Consider the following 23,552-nt stretch of genomic DNA (forward strand, 5'->3'; position numbering starts at 1 on the left):
CAAAATCAAACACATATTAAAGGAAAACTATACCCCCAAAATGAACACTTAAGCAATAGATAGTTTACATCATATTAAGTGGCATATTAAAGAATCTTACCAAACTGGTATATACATTTAAGTAAATATTGCTCTTTTACATCTCTTGCCTTGAGCCAACATTTTGTGATGGTCTGTGTGCTGCCTCAGAGATCACCTGACCAGAAATACTACAACTCTAACTGTAACAGGAAGAAGTGTGGAAGAAAAAGACAGAACTCTGTCTGTTAATTGGCTCGTGTGACCTAACAAGTATGGTTTGTCGGTATGCTTGTGTGCTCTGTGAATCCTAGAATCCAGTTTACCAGTTTTACTGTGCATTTACTTTATTATGAAAAACAATACCAAGGAAAGAGAATGACAGACTAATAATCTCACCTTTTCTGCTGATAGGAGTGGAGGCCAATTGTTGTTTCAGCCTGTAAATAGAAAAATCAAGATTAATCTCACACTAAATAAAAACCTGACTATTGTGAGACTGTATTTGAAGCAAAAAATGTTCCATCTGCTCCCTTTAATCCAAGGCACACATCTCCTCACCCTTTTATCTGCAAATAATTCTGTACACCACTAGAAGCAACTATATGAACACATCTATATGGACCAAACTTAAGCACACTAAACATTCAAAGTTACCATTATTTTTACAGAGTTCCCGAAGATAATGGAGGAGGGAGTAAGACCTCCATTCCAGTAGGCCACTCCAGGTAGACTGGTATTCCAGCCAGGTAGCTGTATACTTTATGTATCTCAAAGCATCAGCAGAATCCACATCAAAGCAGAGAACTTGGCCCAATTGGGTATGGAATACAGGTTATTGATGCAATTATGTGCATCCTGACTAAGGGAGAGTTGTGCCCCTTGAAATGTTAATGTTCAGGTGGTCACAATAAAACAGTAAGCTTCCCGTCTGTATAAAATATGGTGTTTATGCAGCTTCTTTATCTATTTTGCAGTTAAGTGTCTACCTTTATTTTGGAACATCATCCATATCTTGCAAAATACAAAACAGCACAATGTATTTTTACTCCTGTAAGTGGTCAAAACAAAAGTCTGGTTTCAAGGCCTTTAAAACAAAGAAGGAATGTGTTGCATTCATTAAAATATCTGCATTATGTACAAAAAAAAATTATGCCTCTGGTATATCCATATTATTGGTACAATTTCAATGACAGCCAATAGGGGTGCACCTTAGAGTCATCTAACACAGGTTGAAATGGCATCAAATATTGGAAAGCACATGTTCAACAGAACATTATAAGACAGGACTGCAAACTAAATGACACCAAACAAACGTGCACCAAGGCTTACTGTTTGACATGTTGCCTTTCACCCATAAGTAAGAAAATAAAGAAAAAGCATAATTAAGCTGTAAACTCATGTGGACAATTGGATAATACTAATAATTACAAATAGTTCAAAGGTTTTAAAGTGATCCAAGGATTAAGATCAGAGTAACTAAAGCCATGGGTATAGCCACAGTAAAAACAATTCCCTTGTTAAGCATTCAATAACAAAAACCATGATAAGACTGAGCTTTCAACTATCTGACTTATTTTATTTTTAGAGTACACATTCTCCTTAAAGGGGACCTGTCACTTAAGAAATTATTCAAAATTATTTTCCATTGTGTATGTCAATCAAAATAAACTTTACTCACACTAAATCTCGTTCCCTTCAGTTTTGGAATTTACAATCACAGCAAAGTCGGCAGGAGCCATTTTGTGGGCGCTGTTAATAAGGCAAGCTTTGCATCATGCCATAATCTTGCCTTATTAACAGGCAAAATCAAAACAGAATGCCTGTGCCTATTCACAGGGTACACAATTAGAAAGTGAGGAGGAATGTAAGCAGTGCAGTGATATTTAAAAAGTGCTGTAATGATACGGGGGCTGGCCCGAAACTCACGGGGCCCGCAGGTTGGTGGGTTCAGACTCACACAAAGTATTTGGGCAGTGGGTGTGTTCGGGCTGAACTCTTCCTGTTGCCTAAACCAAACTGTGCCCCGCTTCTGCATCAATTGATGTCTGTTTATAGACGTGCTCCAGCCCTGCCACACCCCTCTGTGATGTGAGAGACAGGGGCGGGTCAGGCACTGGTATATAAATAGAAGCAGACCCACAGGCCAGGTTCGGGTGCGAGTTTAGAACATGTTTAGTTACTTATTACACATTTTTATGGCTTGGTGAAAGGTCCACTTAAATAAAAACACACACACACATATGATGCAGATGATACCATGACTCAATTAAAACCATGATCCCATGACTCAATGAAACCCAACTGCATGTAGGTGTGGTTTGTATCGTATACTATACATATTACCTCAGCACTTTATAGAGAGAAAACTACATCTCAACTGGTTTAAATGAAGCATAGATTTTGGGGTCTTTGTTTGGTGTATTTATATGGGGAGGTTTTTATAAATGCAAAAACTAAAACTAAATGGTTTATTTGTAAGAGGTCACGGCAGGACTCCCCAAGAAAATTGCTCTTTTTTTTAACCTAGTTAGGACTGGCAAAAGGAAACTTCCTTAATGGGGCATGTCAGTTCATGCACATTTTCCTGTAAATTATACAGGTGATGTCATGTGTTATAATCAGTTCTCAGTGATGTCATTTCTGTCACATGACTCAATAAAACATGTGTATTATAACAAACAGTGTATGCTCTCTAAAATATGAGAATATTAGAAGTCATCTGGGAGTTCCATGACCATGTAAAAAAAAAAAATCAGCCTTCAACCTAGCATTTTTATATGGTGATGGAACTCCTTGATGACTTATCCTAATATTTTACTAGGGGGGACATTATTCACTATATAAAGTCCTCAAATAACTGCACTTGCACTAAAGGCAATGTTACTGTTCCACTTTTTTCTGATAGTTCACCAGAAATAAACTTTTTTTTTTTTCAATCACCTTCAATTTGTGACTGTTTTTCTAGTACTGAAGCTTAGTTTCATTTTTAACCTTCTTATGTCATTGTATAGTGGCTGTGGGAGGAGGAGTCACCGACGCTACAAAATGTTGTAAACTGATACATAAATGGATACATTTCTTATCTTTGGCTCTGCTGAGCAGAATCCCTTGATATGCATTAAAGGCAGCTGTTAGAAATTGATAAACTAGTTGCTAATATGCCACAGAATGTACAGAGAGAGACAGAGAGAGAGAGAAAAAGAGGTCAGTCAACCCAATTTACAGAAGTCTATATGTACATACATTGTTACCAAAGGTCTGTAAATCCTTTGTATTATCCTATGATGAAAGCGGTCTTTCCTTTTTGAACTGTTTTTCTGAAGAAAACTGCCTTTATTTTTCATATACTGCTGCCGGCTGCATAAAATCCATTTTTCTTTAAGAGACTTTTTGCTGTCTTGACAGCACTGTCATATATAACAATTTCATGTTCCAGCTGGTTGATCACCCAGCGAGAAATCGTGCAGTAGTGGATTCCGATATCTGATAATCCCAAACGTATAGCAAATGTGCAAGTGATAAAACCTCTGGGTAATAGTGACCACAATATTGTGTCATTTAATGTTTGTTGCAAAAATCAATCATAAACTGGGTCAAAGACGCTTTCAGGAAAGCAAATGTAGTTATCACATTAAGATCAGTATTTCAGTGCATAGACAGTGACGTTAGGTTTTATGCTAAAAGCATGAATATTGCCTTTTGAAATATTAAATCATCAATGTTATCTGTTAACATGTAAGAGGCCTACCCTATATGGTTTAACTCAGAAGTAAGGAAGCGAACAGGAATGAAGCATCATGAAGCAGAAAATGCCTGGAAAATTACCGACACTCTATGAGCTTGCCTTTGTTTCCAAGAGGTTTGCATTTTGCCCTTTACAAAAACAGCCTGAATATTTGTTATACTGAAGAAAAAATAATTTAGAATTTCAATCACTGCATTGAAACTGAATGGCAATGGAAGTCAAGTGGCACATATCTATGCAGAAGGACAGAGAACTAAGAAACAATTCCATTCATACAGTGTGTGGTTGGGTAATTTAAAAAAACATTCATAACATAATAGCAAGCAATCATAATTGCCAATGATCACTCTTCTACAGATATAGTAATGTTACAAAGTTGCTACCAGTATAAAAGGCACCTACGTCTGCATATAATCCAGGTCTGAAAAGAATGTGTGACAAGGATAACAAGAAAAGAAAATTACCTCTAAAAGGCCTCCATCATCAAAACGTAGCACTTCAATTACATTTTCCGATTGGATGAATGCTGTGGTTGGGAAAAAAAAATAAGCATTTACTAACAGAAAAAAAATATTCAAAGATATTCCACAAACGTCATTTTCAATTATTTTTTTCAATTCTTTGTACAAAAGCCCAGCAGTTACACAGGAAACGTTTCATCCTGGCATATTTCAGCCACTAAACAGTGCCTATAAACACCTTCCATGGGTTGTACTTATTTAAGGCAACAGTTTGCCCCAAAAGCACAAACCAGAGTAAATTTCTGGCCAATCAAATCATACCTAATCAGCTTAGTGTTACTTATTAAAGTGAATGGGGAACTGCATGAGATTATTACATGGGGCTTTGCAACAGGATGGATTATGTCAGGCTGTAAAGTGCCCCGACATCAGCCTTAAAGAGATATTTCCAACAGAAATTAAACCTTTTATGATCTATGATAACATTGTCTGTACATGCGATTTATAATTCTCATTAAAGTATTTGTTCAATGCTTTTCCATTACCCGGGCCTGGGTATATTTCTCATCATGTGTAAAACAGTGGTGAAAAACATATAAACAAGGGGTAGTTCACTTTCACATAATGTCTTAATTTGAAACCGCAAAAAAATATTTGGAATTGGGAGCACACTCTATGGGGCAGATATATGAAAGGTCGAATTGAAAATTCTAAGTAAAAAATAAATAAATCGAATTTCGTTCTATTTTTGTGTACTTTGACTAGGGAATAGTCTAGGGAATAGTAATTTAGTCTCTTTAAAAATTCGACCATTCTCCATTTAAAACCTGCGAATTGCCTATGGGGGGACCCCCTAGAACCCACATGGATTCAATTGGTGGACTTTTTTTTAAAAAAAATACTTTGAATCGAATTCGATCGAATACGGTCTTACTTTGATTCGAACGATCGAATACAGCCCATTCACCAGCAAAAAAAAAAACATATATTTTTGAAATATATTTCGGTTGGTCTTTTTCAAAAAAAATACCATTACTTCGAAAATCGACCCTTGATAAATCTGCCCCTATGTATACAAACTGCTTTATCTCTGGTGGTGAGACTCCCTGAAGTATAGCCCACCAGTCAATCTTGGTGAGTTTTGGACATGAACTACATTAACTGCTGTGTTAGTTTTATTGTGCCATCCCAAAAGAAGCAACATTTTGCCAAGTTACCTGTTCTGTACTACATTATGGCTACTTCATATGTTGAAAGGAAGTGGGTATAAACTAAAGTGGACTGGGAATGTGCCGTACTGCTGTAAAATAAATCATACTTTGGAAAAATTTCTTATCAGCAAAAACTGTGCTAAAAAATGTGGCCAAATTTATGTAGAATTTAATCCAAAGAGAAGAATTATTTAAAGTGGTAATGTAACTGATTGCAGAGAAGCTAAATGTATAGCAACCTTTAACCAGGTCTTGTCTTGAAACCTGCATATTCTTGCAAATGCAACTAGGGTTGCTGTACACTAGAATTCTTTATTGTGGTGGCTCATTGTGTAGAATTGACACCAATTTATTTTACCAGCATGCAGGGGGAGTTGCCACTTGATGCCATCATAGGGTGGTAAATTGGCAGGCCAGTGATGTCACAGGAGCCGATATGGGCGTACTAGGGAAATGTAAGTTGTGGGACAGAGGAGGAAGGTTTAAACGGGAGGTTGTATACTACATTGCCAGTAAATATCTTGCGTTTTTTTAGCTAAGCCAGGAAATAATGGTATACTAAGGATATTAGTTTGGGAATACATTAATTATCAGTGAGCATCCGCACTTTGGCTTCTGCTTTATGATCTCTAGGTACTGTCAAAGTTGTCTCCAGGCCAATATTACCATTACAGGTATTTTGGCAACTGATTTGACTGAAGAAGGCAGAACATGTCAGCAAATAACAACTAGTAATATTATTTATATTAATGTTGTTTTAGAGGCAGCGTTAGTTTACTTACTTGTGCCTGCATGGGGTAAATATGTCCTTATGCTTCTGATTTTATCCCCTCACTATCAAACATCAAGAGTTCTGTTCTGTCTTATAAAATAAATTACAACACTGCTGCTGGGAATGCCTGTGGCTGATTTGACAGTGAGAGCAAATAAGTAAAAGGGTGCTTAACTCAGGGAACAAAAACACCAAACCTACAGTATAAATCAAATAAATAATGATTAAATATAAACAATTAAATACTAATAATAGACACAACTGTTTCTCTGCCAGCATAGAACAGCCCCAAAATGCACGTTGCCTCCTATTGAGTTTATTAGAAACTGCCTGTCATAGATGATACAAAGCTGTGACAGGCTGTTAATATGAAGGATGAAAAAACTAACATGTAACATTAAACAGAGAGCCAGTAGGCTGTACAGTTCCACATCAGGTTATTAACTCATTTAGGACAGATATCTGTGGGCTTTTCTTATCCACTGGGCAGGGAGGGGGAGAATCAGATAACAGAGGGTTCCTTACATATACTGTAAAATGAGAAATATATTCCAGTTTTGTTTTTTAAACTCAAACTATATTCGATACAAAACAGATATATACACTGCTTCTCAAGTATAGGTTTTTAGAGCTGTTTACAAAGCTAAAATTTTTTAGAAATTATTAGCTTATCTGAAATATGCAACCAATGAAAACTTCAGGTACTAGATTATCCGCTAAATAAATTTACTTTATTCTAAAGGCAATTTTTTTTTAACTAGTATATAGAAAAAGCATACCTGCACAACATCACATATGTGGCCCTTGCAAACAAACTGAAGGTGCTTCACATCATAGTAAGTACAAACTATGACCTGTGTCTGACAAAATATCTTACATCTGCTGCTCTACTGCTTACAAACTATTTCATTTCTACAATCTACAATGATTTCTACACATCTAAAAATGCATTGTCTAAAATCAAGCTAGAGCACTCTATGCAAGCTAACGGACTACAGCTTCAAGAAAGCAAATAGGGAGCATCCTGCCCAAGAAAGCAGAATTGAAATCAAATGCTACAATTTTTTAAATTAATCTTATGTAGTTTTCCCAGCTCGTCCCTTAACTTCTTATCTAGTGGGCTCACCTTCTTAATTAGGTCACACCGTTAAGGCCAAATATTCGACAATTCACCTAGCATGAAGGAGGCCACAACATCCTCAGTACTGTGCTGCAACTTTTTATTCCAAATTCCACAACATGTTTCGAGTTGACAAGGACCCTTTTTCAAGTGAAAAAGGGTCCTTGTCGACTGGATACATGTTGTGGAATTTGCAATAAAAAGTTGCAGCACAATACTGCGGGTGCTGTGGCCTCCTTCATGCTATGTGAATTGTCAATTTAAACTGCTGCTTACAACTTGCCACTGCTGTAAAACAATAATACCCACTTACCCAACTAATCTTGTAGGCCTGGTGACTTTGCTGAAGCTGAAAAAGTTTAAAAAGCATTTGGGGGGGGGGGGAATGTTAGGCACCCCCACTGATTAAAAAACATAACTGATAGCCCAGACCTCTAGTCCTGTCAGCAGAAAACTAGAAAACACAGAAGACACAGAGGAGTGAAAAGGTAGCTTTTTGCTTAAAGGATAAAGAAACCATATTTTAAAATACCCTAAAATTACCCTAAATAGCCCCTAGACTAGCATACATTTCTCCCTGCATTGTGTAGATTTTGTATAACAAGCAGCTTAACTGCAGTTCTCTCAGCTACTTCCTTGCATAGCTGAAACTCTGTCCAATCCAGCAACATATTAACACGGCACTATGCTCTTACTAAATGGGAATCAAGGAAACACAGACTTATGGGTGAAACAAGATGATGGGTTTTCTTCAGAAAAGCAAATGCATGGAAGCCTTATTTAGGTAAAAGGAGGTCTTTTGTTGGTCAGATCAGATAAACAGTGTATACCTTGTTTTTAATGGAAACTGTAGAACTTTGTAGAACTATACAAAAATTGCATGAAAGGACAAAAGATTTTTTATATTGACAGAACACAGGACATCTGAATATTGAACACTTTTGGCAAATTCAACAGGAAACTGCAGAAAACATAACCACATAAGATAAATACATCTCTGTTCAGGAAGCAATATTCTTTATTACACATTGACAAAAAGACACCAGTTAAGCATTGCAAAGAACATGCGTTTTACAGACAGGCAAGAAATAATACAGCACATTTTCTCTATTGGCGTTTCTACTCTTTTCCGTCCCATCTTGTGAATGCACTGACAGGCATGGTATTAGCCTGTAAGTATGCACATGTGGCTGATTTTGTGATAAAAATGAATTCTTTCCTTTCCAAATGTGTCCATGAGCAAATGGAGAAGGTGAGCCTGTGCCTGTCGGCATATACACAAGATTGGGGGGATGGGAGTGAAAGTGCCAAGCTGACATAATGGCTATTCAGTTGCTGTTGCATACAAATTCCAGTACCTACTAATAAGAAATCATTGTCATAGGCTGTTGGCAGTTAAAATCCAATATGGATTGGACAGCCATATATTACATAAATAATGGGTCCCCATAAAGTCTACTTTGATTTGACCGCACAACCTCTAAAGATAAGGGGAAATTTTACAATCAGATTTCAAAACATAAAACTATTATTACAATTAAAAATATGTAGTCAACTTGCCCCCATTCAATTTAAGTAATTTTTCCTGCAGACAAAAATGATTATATTTGGTCAAAAGATCCAATAACTGCGTCTGGCAAAAGTAAGTAAAATCTGTTCTCAATATCTGCTGCGACCCCTTATGCAGCAATAACTGCAACTACACATTTGTGGTAACTCTTGATCAATCCTGCACTTCGGCTCGGGGAATTTTAGCCCATTCCTCCATACAGAACAGCTTCAGCTCTTGGATGTTGGTGGATTTCCTCACATGAACCACTCCCTTTAGGTCTTTCCACAGCATTTCAATTGGATTAAGGTCTGGACTTTGACTTGGCCATTTCAGAACATTTACTTTATTTTTCGTTAAACATTCTTTCATAGAACGACGTGTGTGTTTAGGATCACTGTCTTGCTGCAAGACTGTCTCTTGAGATCCAGTTCTCTAAGAAATGTCGACATTTTTCATTAGAAATCACTGGTATAGTTCAGAATTCATTGTTCCATCAGTGATGAAAAGCTGTCCAGGCCCAGATGCAGCATAACAGGACCAAACCAAAACACTCAAATCACTGTGCTTCACAGATGGGATAATGTTCTCATGCTAGAATGCAGCATTCTTCTTTCTCTAGTAATTCAAAATAGTAAAGGAGAACTCCAGCAGCATCTCTATGAAACTTTTATTCCATGTTGTGGTTACTTGACATGTTTCAGGTAGATACCCCTGATAAAGGGTATCTACCGGAAACATGTCATGTAACCAAAACCTGGAATAAAAGTTTTGCAGAGACTCTGATGGAGTTCTCCTTCCTTTACTATTTTGAATTACTGTCACAGTGGAGTTGTTGGCAAAGAACAACTTAATTCAATTCCCCTTCAATTGTACAGACCACCAACAATTCTTTACCATGTTCTTCTTTCTCTAAATGTAATGCTGCTCATTTAAACCAAAATGTTCTATTTTGGCTTTATCCATCTTCAAAACATTATTCCAGTATCCTTCTGGTTTGTCCACATGATATTTAGCAAGCTTGAGACGGTCAGCGATATTTTTGGGGGAGAGCAGTGGCTTTTTTCTTTGCTACCCTGCCATAGTGGACTCATGAACATCAACATTCACCAATCTGTGACAGACCTTCAGTTACTTAGTAGTTACCCTGGGTTCATTTGTAACCTCTTGGACTATTAGACGTCTTGCAATTAGTTATCTTTGATGGTCGACAACTTCTGGGAAGGGAAACAACAATCCTCCATTTGTATCTGTCTGTCTGTTGATTGATCTCTTTAGAGACAGTCTTGTAACTTTTCCCAGCTTTATGGGCATCAGCTCTTTTTCTGAGGACACCTCCTTTGTTCGAGCCATGACACGCATCCATAAATGTGCTGTATGCGTGATCAGATTTTGTTAGATTCCTGTTCTATAAATGTGTTCTATAAATAAAACAATGTGTCTCACTCATTGACTGAAAAAAAAACAGACTGTTTTCACCTTCCAATTATATGATAATCCAAGGATTCATTTACTTTTGCCACATGCAGGTATGCTATTAGATCTTTATTGAACCATGCGCTTGAGAAAGGGGGTTGGAGTACTTGAAAGGGGTGGTTCACCTTTAAGGTAACTTTTAGTATGTTATAGAATTCTAATTCTCTTTATTTATTTTTTATAGTTTTATAGTTATTTGCCTTTTTCCTCTGACTTTTTGTAGCTTTCAAATGGGCGACGTGACCCTTTATAAAAAACAAATGCTCTGTAAGGCTACAAATGTAGTGTTATTGTTACTTTTTATTACTCATCTTTCTATTCAGGCCTCTCCTATTCATATGCCAGTCTCTTATTCCAATCAATGCATGATTGCTATGGTAATTTCGACCCTAGCTACCAGATTGCTTAAAATGCAAATTGAAGAGCCAATGAATAAAAAGCTAAATAAGTCAAAAACCTTAAATAATAAAAAATGAAAACCAATTGCAAACTGTGAGGATATCACTCTCTACATCATACTAAAAGTTATCTCTAAGGTGAACAACCCCTTTGGAAATGTTGTGCTGTTTGGGTCAAGAAATAGTTTTTAATACATTCAAGTTTTTAACAACATGAAGTGAGTGACGTTTCAATTATTTTTTCAGTGTTTTTTGTTACTATGGCAGGGACTGTTATTTTGGTTACGTGTTCCATGTATTAAGGGTGGCATATCTATGTTTTCTTTCATTTTTAAATAAATTAGTGTGCAAATTACATCTTCCTGTTTGGCACTGCATACACACGCACACACACACATACATACACATATACAAGATGTAATTTGCACACACTATGATGTCAACAAAACACTAACAGCACCATAGTATCCATTCCTGCGTTTCCCTACAGAGATTTGTTTTGCATTGGAGAGTCCAGCAGAGTGGACCAGTGACGGGCGGCTGCAATCAAGATTCTTTACACCAGTTTAAGATTTCACAATTTAAGCACTGAATGAACTTTGTTGGTATTGTAGGACTATATTATGGGAACTTGGGTTAGTAAAATTACCCTTTTTATTTTCATGACTTTAAATAAAATGCTAGGATTACCAAAAACATTTTCCTCTGTTACATAAGTGGAGTCTGACCTAAAAATGGCTTTGTTTGTAGTCCTCTGCATCAGCACAGGTTCATTTAACATCAAGGGTTTGCCTCAAAGTTTTATCCACTCAATCAGATTTTCTCTCTATTTATTTAAATATCATTCAAGAAAACAGTTTAAAGAGCAAATGAAAAGACTGACTTCCAGATCACAAAAAAATCCTGGTGTTTCGAATGATTGCTAGAAATACTAGCCAGAGGGAAGGCCTTACTGGATGATTAAGAATGTGAAGTGCAATTTACTGTGTGTGGTTTCAGCCACTTCGTCCTTTGGTAAATCTGCCCCCCTTAAGTCTACTAGAAAATCATGTAAACATGAAATAAACCCAATAGGCTGGTTTTGCCTCCAATAAGAATTAATTATATCTTAGTTTCGATCAAGGTACTGTTTTATTATTACAGAGAAAAATGAAATCATTTTTAAAAATCTGGATTATTTGATTATAATGGAGTCTATAGGAGACGGCCTCTCTGTAATTGGGAGCATTCTGGATAACAGGTTTCTGGATAACGTATCCTATGCCTGTGTATATATTCCTGGAGAAAGATCCTTGTGTGGGACAGAAACATTGGATCAATAAACCTTTTTTAACACACTTATATCAATATAAGCAAACAAAAAATAAACCGCACTCACAGGACTTGCTTAGTGCAAAAAAAAGTGGTGGTTTATTACATCCTGCGAGTGCTCTTTATTTTATCTATCTATCTATCTATCTATCTATATATATATATAGGAACAGAAAGTAGCCAGCACATCACGTAACAAAGTGAACGGTGCCTGGGTGCTAACAGCAGAATACGTGGTGAATAGTCCAAAATTAGGCGAGCACACACAGGTCTTAAGATTCAAAAAAGTTGTGCTTTTATTATGAAAAAATCCTAAAGTTTCGGCTAGCAATCTAGCCTTTCTCAAAGTGCAGGGGAAGTGAGGCAACCAAACATTTAAACACTCAAATGGCGGGAAGGGTAGGGGGGAGTGACGTCATGGTACGTCAGCGTGGAGAAAGGGATGATATAACAACAAAAAAACTTATAACATAAAAAATAGTGTACAAAGTGAAAAAGTACAAGAATTTGAGAACACATCCAACAAACTAAGACAGGAGGTAATAAATAATATCAATATTATGCCGCTACTTAGAGCGATACGACAGAAGAAAGCATAGGTTCAATCCGTGCGATAAGTGTTACTGCCTTTCAGCTTGATACAATGTCATGCCGAAATAACAATTAAAATATAGTATCCGATTATTTTGTTGCAGCTTGCTTACTTATGTAACATACCTTTGTAACTTAATCGCACAGTATCTGTGACGGGCGAAGGTCCCGATTTCTAACTATGTAAAAACAAAGCTTAACAAATCATGGAAGTTTAATTACCTATCAGTAAAATCAGGCGCTACAGGGCTGAACTCCTCCGGTCATCGGTGCGGGAGCTGCTTTACTAGTATGTGTGAAGCGCACATCTGTGCGTCAGCTGGGCTGTCAGGTTGGAGCGGGTGCGTGTCTATGCGTAGTTGTTAGACTCTATACGCATAGTAACCAATTTGCATACTGTGTCACCGAACGGTCTATGAAAAAAGAATTAGAGTCGGAAACTGCAGGTGTTAAAGGAAGAGTTTAGGCAGGAGGAGAAAGTAATGAACAATGAAAATGAAAATGAACAATATAAAGGAGAGAACTGAATAATAAATAAGTATGAATAGAAAATGAAAATGGAAATGAAGGAATTAAGATGATTATGGGACAATAATATTATGCACTCGGGTTTGGTTGCCCTTCGTGGGTCTGAGTGACATAGCAGGTCCAGCTGTGGTGCCACAGATGTCTGTTTATCAGTTATATTTCAGATTAATATGGCAGATGTCTTTCAGATTAATATGGCAGATGTCGTTAGATTATCATTCAGTTGGTAAACGACTGTTGCGGGGTACACTAGGGTTGTGGGTACGGTAAGCCACCGGTTAATGCTGGGGCGATACTACACGTGCCCCCCCAGAATGTGTGTAGCCCAGGAGAGATGTGCCTTGAAATTAAGTTAATACTGAGGATTTTGATGGGGTACACTGGGTAGTAGGTACGGTAAAACACCAGACTTAAGCTGGGTCAAATATACACATACCCTCCCAAAAGAAAGTGTGCCCACCTATGTAGTAAGGGTCTGGGCCGACCGCCCCTATCCAGGGGCCCCGAATGTTATACAAAAAATATATACAAAATGTACCCCATGATTAAGGGGTAGCACCACATTATACAGAGAGCACAAAAAGAGTGTGCTAAAAGAAAAGATTGCAGAACGAAAGAGACAAAGTAAAGGTAAAAAGTGTAGACCGTTATTGACCACCGGCTAGTGTGTAACACTGTTTAACCCTATTTGGAGCTCTGTAGTCACTGCTCTCAAAGACCTACTCTACGTGGGTAAAACCATAACTACATTTCGGGATAGAATGGCGAACCATCGATCAGCCATCCGAGCAGCACTACAGAAGGGTTCAGGCGATACTCCAGTTTCCCAGCATTTTGTGGACTCCAGGCACACCTTGGCATCACTACGGAGCATGATCATTGACTTTGTCCCTATACCCAGTCGAGGAGGTGATCGTGAACGCTTACTACTTCAGCTGGAACTTAAGTGGATACATAGACTGGACACCATCAACCCTAGGGGACTTAATGAACTTATCTCATATGCTCCTTTCTACTAATTGAATGTACCCTCCCGTACTCCTACCCCTGTTTAGGTTCTTTGAGAGCAGTGACTACAGAGCTCCAAATAGGGTTAAACAGTGTTACACACTAGCCGGTGGTCAATAACGGTCTACACTTTTTACCTTTACTTTGTCTCTTTCGTTCTGCAATCTTTTCTTTTAGCACACTCTTTTTGTGCTCTCTGTATAATGTGGTGCTACCCCTTAATCATGGGGTACATTTTGTATATATTTTTTGTATAACATTCGGGGCCCCTGGATAGGGGCGGTCGGCCCAGACCCTTACTACATAGGTGGGCACACTTTCTTTTGGGAGGGTATGTGTATATTTGACCCAGCTTAAGTCTGGTGTTTTACCGTACCTACTACCCAGTGTACCCCATCAAAATCCTCAGTATTAACTTAATTTCAAGGCACATCTCTCCTGGGCTACACACATTCTGGGGGGCACGTGTAGTATCGCCCCAGCATTAACCGGTGGCTTACCGTACCCACAACCCTAGTGTACCCCGCAACAGTCGTTTACCAACTGAATGATAATCTAACGACATCTGCCATATTAATCTGAAAGACATCTGCCATATTAATCTGAAATATAACTGATAAACAGACATCTGTGGCACCACAGCTGGACCTGCTATGTCACTCAGACCCACGAAGGGCAACCAAACCCGAGTGCATAATATTATTGTCCCATAATCATCTTAATTCCTTCATTTCCATTTTCATTTTCTATTCATACTTATTTATTATTCAGTTCTCTCCTTTATATTGTTCATTTTCATTTTCATTGTTCATTACTTTCTCCTCCTGCCTAAACTCTTCCTTTAACACCTGCAGTTTCCGACTCTAATTCTTTTTTCATAGACCGTTCGGTGACACAGTATGCAAATTGGTTACTATGCGTATAGAGTCTAACAACTACGCATAGACACGCACCCGCTCCAACCTGACAGCCCAGCTGACGCACAGATGTGCGCTTCACACATACTAGTAAAGCAGCTCCCGCACCGATGACCGGAGGAGTTCAGCCCTGTAGCGCCTGATTTTACTGATAGGTAATTAAACTTCCATGATTTGTTAAGCTTTGTTTTTACATAGTTAGAAATCGGGACCTTCGCCCGTCACAGATACTGTGCGATTAAGTTACAAAGGTATGTTACATAAGTAAGCAAGCTGCAACAAAATAATCGGATACTATATTTTAATTGTTATTTCGGCATGACATTGTATCAAGCTGAAAGGCAGTAACACTTATCGCACGGATTGAACCTATGCTTTCTTCTGTCGTATCGCTCTAAGTAGCGGCATAATATTGATATTATTTATTACCTCCTGTCTTAGTTTGTTGGATGTGTTCTCAAATTCTTGTACTTTTTCACTTTGTACACTATTTTTTATGTTATAAGTTTTTTGTTGTTATATCATCCCTTTCTCCACGCTGACGTACCATGACGTCACTCCCCCCTACCCTTCCCGCCATTTGAGTGTTTAAATGTTTGGTTGCCTCACTTCCCCTGCACTTTGAGAAAGGCTAGATTGCTAGCCGAAACGTTAGGATTTTTTCATAATAAAAGCACAACTTTTTTGAATCTTAAGACCTGTGTGTGCTCGCCTAATTTTGGACTATATATATATATATATATATATATATATATATATATATATATCTATCTATATATATATATATGTAGATAGATAGATAGATATATATATATATATATATATCTCTATCTATCTATCTATCTATCTATCTATATCTATACGCACACTATTACACAACCATGAAAATTTAAAACCTGACTGTACAATGTGTAAAGGTACACTACGGTATTATTATTATTTTTGATAGACTTTCTCTATCAAATATTGTAACTTATACTGCACAGTACAGTATTAGAATATGATAACCACTGCCAAACACTAATTGCATTATGATCTTTACTTTTCTTTTTTCCGTTATTTGCTCGGGATACACTAAATGTGAGCCTTTTTTGTCAGGATTCATATCTAAGACAAAACCTAGTCCCTGGCTAAACTGAATCCAAACACTTTCACAAATTTGCACTTCCTAGACAAAGAAGATAACGGTTTATCCCTATGTTATCTGGAAAACCCTAGGTCCCAGGCATTCTGGATAACAGGTTTCATACCTGCATGGAAAAGTTCAAATTAAATTCCTGGTCGAATCTGTTCATGCATTGGTGTAGGGGATTTCTAAAAATGCAGCGTTATTATGTAATGCATGGCAATAGCCTAAATCAGCAATTCGGTCAAACTCTAGTATATTCACATATGAGCTCTGTGATCATAAACAAACCACTACTAAGCCATGCCACCATCTTTGCACTTGCAGACTGACCATGAGTCTATGTTCTCAGTCATAGACTCACTATGGCAGTTGATATGGCAATAGATAACCATGCAAGTGGAGCAACAGATTTAGAGCTACATAACAAATGTTTTCTGTGCTACTTACAGAGCTCAAAAAAGCAGCCTGTTTTAGTGCTCTGTAAGCAGCCACAGAAAGAGGATAACTCTGTTGAGGTTGTGTTTGACATTGTGACAGGTGTCCTATAAATTACTTTAAAGCATATATATGTCATACTTGAACAAATGGAATATCTGAAAATTGACCAGAAAAACAACCTTTGTGTATTTCAGACAACACGGTATGCTATGAAAGTCATTGGCCTTATGCACAACTTAAAATTCCAGTTGCAACTTTTTAATTTATAATGACATTGAACTTGATTTTGATTTGACTTTCTCACATTATGGTACTTACTTAAATGAAACCCAACTATATTCATGTGCTTTGAAACCTAACAAGTGACTGTATTTGGCATAAAAGTGGGTAATGCAAGAATGAACACTGAATCAGTGCATCAGGGAGACTGGGGTAATTTCTTGTTTTGCCCTTGTAAGGTAAATACCAGAAACAGATAACCCTCTCTAAATAGTTTGTTGTATACTGGTAATCCAATTACATACCAGACAAGGACCGACATTGCAAAACGCACACTAAATTTAAATTGGTAATAATTTCAGAGTTTCTTAGAATATTGGGGTCTACACAATTTTTTGTTTTTCTTTATGTTATGTTAGCTATCATGATTGGGCACGACTGGTTGAACAGGGAAAGGCATATCAGAGATTTGGGGAGGTTTAAGAATATCACCAGGTTTGACTACATAATAAGGTAAGATTGTTTAAATCAGTTAAATGTACTACATGACACTTTATACTCGTGCAATAATGTAGGATAGGAAGGAGCTTACAATCCGCAGACTTGGCTGCAAAATTCCTTTATTGCCACAATAAGTGGATCATGAGGCTGAATGCATTGTCCCCTAAAGGTTTAAATGAGTGGCAATAAAGGAATTTTGCAGCCAAGTCTGCGGATTGTAAGCTCCTTCCTATCCTACATTATTGCACGAGTACAAGTTTGGCCTGGCTAGTGTGGCCTGAGTAGGAAAGTGAGCTACACAGGTGGAGATCATTTGTACTAAACTTCATTTTTACATGACACTTTATAGGCACTGGTGATGTTTCTTGCTATAGTACCAAAAAATAGTTCAACTACCAGGGTACCATTGAATAGCCATATAGACATTCTGCACAGATTACAAACATGATAAATCTTTAGTACATGGCACTCTGGTGCCTCTGCAGCCAACGCATACCAAGCCTTAAAATCATCTTTTCAGTTGATCTGCTGTTTACTAGCACAAATATTGTGGCAAAGTGTAAAAGAACACTAGTAACCCACTAGACAATCCATACCTGGATGATCCAGATCCATCATCTGAAAACGACAAAGACATTGGGAGACAAATTGCTGCATTTATTGTTCTACTTGCAGCTGGCTTTAAAAAGCTACTCACTGATTGGTTGCTATAGGTAACTGCCCATGGGCAAATTTGCCCAGTGTTGATAAATGAGCCCCACTGACTCCTCTGAGATAAGAGAAAAAAATATGTTTTCCATAAAATAACACTACTCACAGGGGACAGAGGAAATTTGCCAAACTAATCTGTAAAAAAAATTAAAAAAAAGTAAAAAAAAGTGTACAGACAGCATTAAATTTATGGAATCTAAACATTCTGTTTAGGACATTCTTCAATGAAGTCTCTTTTCCCGAGCATGCTATCTCTACACAGACTTGGCAGTATCCTTTTCTGTTTATTAGAAAGTGGTAATGTGAAAAAAATAGAAAAACTGGGAGCTCTGTAAAAATGTTACTGCAGGAATTCATATTCACATTGCTCCCTGTGTTTAAAGGCACCTGCCTTTCTACACTGCTCACAGGGGATGAATAACTAAAGCAGTTTTTTTGCATTGCGAAAATAAATGTTATGCTTAGCAAGTTTCAAATATACTATGAAACTATTAGACATTTTAAAGTATGTGCAACTGTAGTTGCAATTGAAAGCAGTGTATTTATCTCTTTCTGTTGTTATCTCACTGCTAGGTGACTCTTGAAACAATGTAACAGAAGTTCTTCGCCAGGTCTATACATAAACTGGCTTCTGCTATACTGTTTCAGGAGTCATAACCAGCAATGCAGACAAAAAAATGTTACTGCTGCCAACAGCAATGTTCTGATTTTTATTTAATGTATTCTGGAAAGTTGTTTGGAATAACTACCCATTAACTTTTTCCAGTTGATGCGATATTAACTCTTGCCAGTCTATTATCGCAAATTAAAGTCGATCCGTAAAAACTAGTGTATTGTGGTTACATCACTGCAACGAATAGCTTCAGAATGGAGATTAAAAGTTATTTTTTTTTTTTTAGCAGATTCTGCCTAAAAAAGTGCTAAAAGATCTAATGTGAGTAAGTTAGACAAGGATATTACTGTTTATACTTACTGAACAAAACTAGCCACTGTAAAACCACAACAGGAATCTTTCCATGGCAGTCCTGTTCCAATAACTTCAAAGATATCTATGCATGACACATTAGATTGGTCAGCTGTACTTAGTAAACCTCAGCCTCCCAGGGGAACGTCGAAAGTAATTTAGAAAGCAGCAGTTTAGAGAGGAGTTGAGCTTGTAATTTGGGGCTTTAAGACAACTTTTACCTGTGTTTTTTATACATTTATACATCCCATCAAAAATATGGCAACTAAATGACATTACCTGCACTCCCGAAGAAGTTTACTTTTTTTAACTTTCGAATGTGCTTTGTAAAAAAAAAAAAAGCCGGTGGTATGCTAAATCTGCAGCTACAAGTCTTTCTTCCTGTATTTAGTCACTGCACTTGCCTATTTTACACTGGCACACAATACTTATATAATATAAATATGGCACACATCAGAGCAGCTTCATTAATGTATTTTGGTATTCATTAGCCCCAAAATGCTTTACAGCCACAACTACAGCTTTGGACAGCTTATTCTCCATGCATGAGAAACACCACATACTAAAAGCTGTGCACCCAGAAGTTTTTGCCTGGAGTTACATACAGCCATGCTTTCTTGTACATAGTTAAAGGAACAGATACTTCAAAAAATGAAAGTGTTTTAAAGTGATAAATATATAATGCAGTGTTGCCCTGCACTTGTAAACTTGCTGTGCTTCAGAAACACTAATATTGTTAACATAAAAAGCTGCTGTATAGCAATTAGGAATGCACCGAATCCAGGATACGGTTCGGGATTCAGGCAGGAATCTGCCTTTTTCAACAGGATTCGGATTCGGCCAAATCCTTCTGCCCGGCTGAACCGAACCGGAATCTTAATTTGCATATGCAAATTAGGGCAGGGAGGGAAATCGTGTGACTTTTTGTCACAAAACAAGGAAGTAAAAATGTTTTCCCCGTCCCACCCCTAATTTGCATATGCAAATTAGGATTCGGTTCGGTATTTGGCCGAATCTTTCACAAAGGATTCGGGGGTTTGGCCGAATCCAAAATAGTGGATTAGGTGCATCCCTAGTAGCAATAGGGGCAGCCATTCATAGGAGAAAATGCTCAGGTTACAAAGCAGATAACAGATAAGCTCTGTAGAACGTATGCTGTTATCTGTTATCCATAATGTAACCTCTGCCATATAGCCCTTTTGCAATTTCTGCCATTAATACACAGCACCTTGTTTATATGAACTATAGTAGTGTTTCTGAAGCAAACAGATCAGTTTTACCAGTGCAGGGCAACACTACATGATATTTGACACACTTTAAAACACTTTAATTTTTTGGTGTTACTGTTGCTTTAAGTCTTAAGTCTAAGGGTATCAGCATGCAATGATCCTGTTAGTATCAACACTGTAAAAGAAAGCATTCATAAGATTTACACCTTCGTAAAACCATAAGATTTTTCTAACCCTATTTTATGTACATACATATGCACCAGCTATTTACAGAATACATACATCCTCCACATTCACACACATTATGGTTGATCAGGAGCCAATAAACCTATCAAAAGGAAACCCACACAAGCATGGAGAAAATATATATTTTCACAGAATCACACTTGAACCTCAGCTATGTAAAGCAGCAAAACTAAATGCTGTTGTTACTCCATAAGGCCTTGGGAAAATTAACCATACAAGCCGAGGGGGAAGATTAACCGCAATAATATCAAGAATAACATTTTCTTTTAGTAATATGAGGGCTAAGGATAATAAACATCGACTGCATAGAAGTTAAAATTTTACATCTGCAAAAAAAATCTACTAACCGGACCGGGAAAATAAAATTGCACAAATGCTCCAACCACAAAGCTGGCCTGGTCAGTTAAAGCAAACCAGTTACAAAGGAGACCCTGACCCATGAAATGCACAGATGTGGAACACATGAAAATAGCATTAGTAAAGTCAGACAGAGCAATTTTTTTTGTGAATTCTTTTATACGCACATACAGTTGCTTTTCTCATAGAAACCAGTTAAACCTTGTACATAGACTCCAGAGAAACATTGGCCTCATTGAGACAAACAGTCACAAAAATGGCATAATACTTTATTAGCTTTACTGGGCTATTAGTTTTAAATGCTGCACATTTTACGGTTACCCTCTAGAATTGGTCTTAAATGATTACAGATACAGGTATGGGATCCTTTATCCGGAAACCTGTTAACTAGAAAGATCCAAATTGTGGGACGGCCATCTCCCATAGACTTCATTTTAATTAAATAATTAAAATTAAAAATGATTTCCCTTTTCTCTGTACAGGTATGGCATCCGTTATCCGGAAACCCGTTATCCAGAATGCTCCAAATTACGGAATGGCCATCTCCCATAGATGCCATTTTATCCAAATAATCCAAATTTTTAAACATGATTTCCCTTTTTTTCTGTATAAATAATTTAAACGCTTGTATTTGATACCAACTAAGATATAATTAATCCTTATTGGAAGCAAAAGAATCTTATTGGGTTTATTTAATGTTTAAATGATTTTCTAGTAGACTTAGGGCTCTTACTGACGAGCGGTTGAAGCTGCGCTCCCCTGCATTCTGTTTTTCTGCGTTCAGCCGCAGGGGAGCGCAGGCATTACATTTTTTCCAATGGGGCTGTACTCACACAGGCATGTGTAGGCGCGGAACGCAAGTTGAGACGCAACATGCTGCATTTTTCCTGCGTTCGGTGCCTACACGCGCCTGTGTGAGTACAGCCCCATTGGAAAAAATGTAATGCGTCTATTCCTGCGCTCCCCTGCGGCTGAACACAGAAAAACGGAACGCAACCGCTTGTCAGTAAAATCCGACGATCCAAATTAAAGAAAGATCCCAACTAAGATATAATTAATGGAATTTAATTAATTAAAGCAACACAAGCCTATTGGGTTTATTTAATATTTAAATTAATTTTTTTTGTAGACTTAAGTTATGGAAATTACGGAAAGATTCCTTATCCAGAAAAACACCAGGTCCCAAGAATTCTGGATAACAGGTTTCCTAACTGTACTATGCAATATTGCTTTTATTGATCCTGGAACTGTTAGTAATTTATAAATAAACATTCTGGGTCAGCAGATGCTTTCTCAATTTGACCTGAAAAGTTGTGTATGCCATGCTTTATCAAATATTGAGTTGAAGAGAACTGCTAAGAGTGATCAATCTATCCATTTAAAAAAACGCTCCATCTTTCACACTTTTGTCCAAATGGTGTAAAAACCTTGGTTCCCAACAACCGTATATATAAGCAAATGAATCACAAAAGAGGTAGTATATTTATCATAAATAGATATTCTCAATGGAATGCTTCAAAGACCTCTGACAAGAAACTCTTTTTTTGAAGACTAATTTGTGGATGAATTCTTTTATCTTGGTTAGTCAAATATGGGCTATAAAACATTTCACAGGCACTAGGAGGAAGCCCAATAACTCAGTTATTTGCAATTGTGAGAAATACACAAAAGAACTGTATGAATGATACGCCAAATACTGTATCCTGTTGTCCTTTTGTACAATAGTGAACTTAGTAATTCAAAATTTAGGTTCAGAAATATTAGTAAATCATGTATTTTGCGTGAAAACCAGAACACTTATTTTGATAAATTTGACAATAACAGAAAATGAACCATTTGAGTATTCCCAAGATAAACGGTCTCCTATTTTTGTATGGCCTTTTTCCAGCTTTCAAATGGGGTCACTGACCCAGCAGCCAAAAAAAATTGCTCTGTGAGAGCACCATTTTATTGTTGCTATCATTGCACATCTTTTTATTGAGACAACTTTCTCCTATTCATCTTCCACTCTCTTATTTAAACCACTGATTAGTTGCTAGGGTAAACTGGCCCCTAGAAACCAGATAGCTGCTGAAATTCCAAACTGGAGCAGCTGAATAAAATGCTAAATAATTCAAAGATGACAATAAATAAAAAATGAAGACCAACTGCAAACTGTCTCCACTTTTCATTGTGTCTACAGCATACTAAAATGACATTTAAATAGGAACCACCCTGTTTAATTAATAATTTGCCGAGTTCCATTAATTGAGCTGCGTACAGAAAGATATTTTATTATAGGTACAAAAGAGATTAAAAAGTGGCACATTTGGGATTTTAAGGCATCCCAGTACCCTCAGATTTACCAGATCCTTATCATTCAGCTAAATGAAATGCAGTTGTGTTGAGAACACTTACATTTCCTTTCCTTTCAGTGCAGTGATTGGATGAATCTTTTGTGGAGGAGACAATATTCAACATTATCTAATAATCATTACTTTCCAAAAAAAAAGGCTTGTTTTTGGAGTCTGTAAAATCCACCTGTAGTGTTTCTGATTGCTGTCATCAAATATACATAGGGGATCTTGTATGTTCTATTTGAAGAGGTATAGCATTCCTTTTGATGACCAACAATTGTTTTGGGGATGGGGAATCTTTTATTTTTTTTTAC

General features: G+C 37.2%; 1 protein-coding gene across 2 annotated transcripts in view; it reads right to left on the minus strand.

The window, feature by feature from the left end:
• Positions 1-23,552, minus strand: part of tmem131.S (transmembrane protein 131 S homeolog) — a 92,850-nt gene that overhangs the window by 67,966 nt on the left and 1,332 nt on the right. For both annotated transcript variants that reach the window (XM_041584227.1, XM_041584226.1), the window contains exons 2-3: positions 4,231-4,292; positions 418-458 (exon numbers count right to left, since the gene is read on the minus strand). In XM_041584227.1, coding sequence (XP_041440161.1) covers positions 418-458; positions 4,231-4,292 — 103 coding nt within the window. The remainder of the gene's footprint in view (positions 1-417; positions 459-4,230; positions 4,293-23,552) is intronic.

The sequence above is a fragment of the Xenopus laevis genome, chromosome 2S (assembly GCF_017654675.1).
Source record: "Xenopus laevis strain J_2021 chromosome 2S, Xenopus_laevis_v10.1, whole genome shotgun sequence".
NCBI classification, from domain to species: Eukaryota; Metazoa; Chordata; class Amphibia; order Anura; family Pipidae; genus Xenopus; species Xenopus laevis.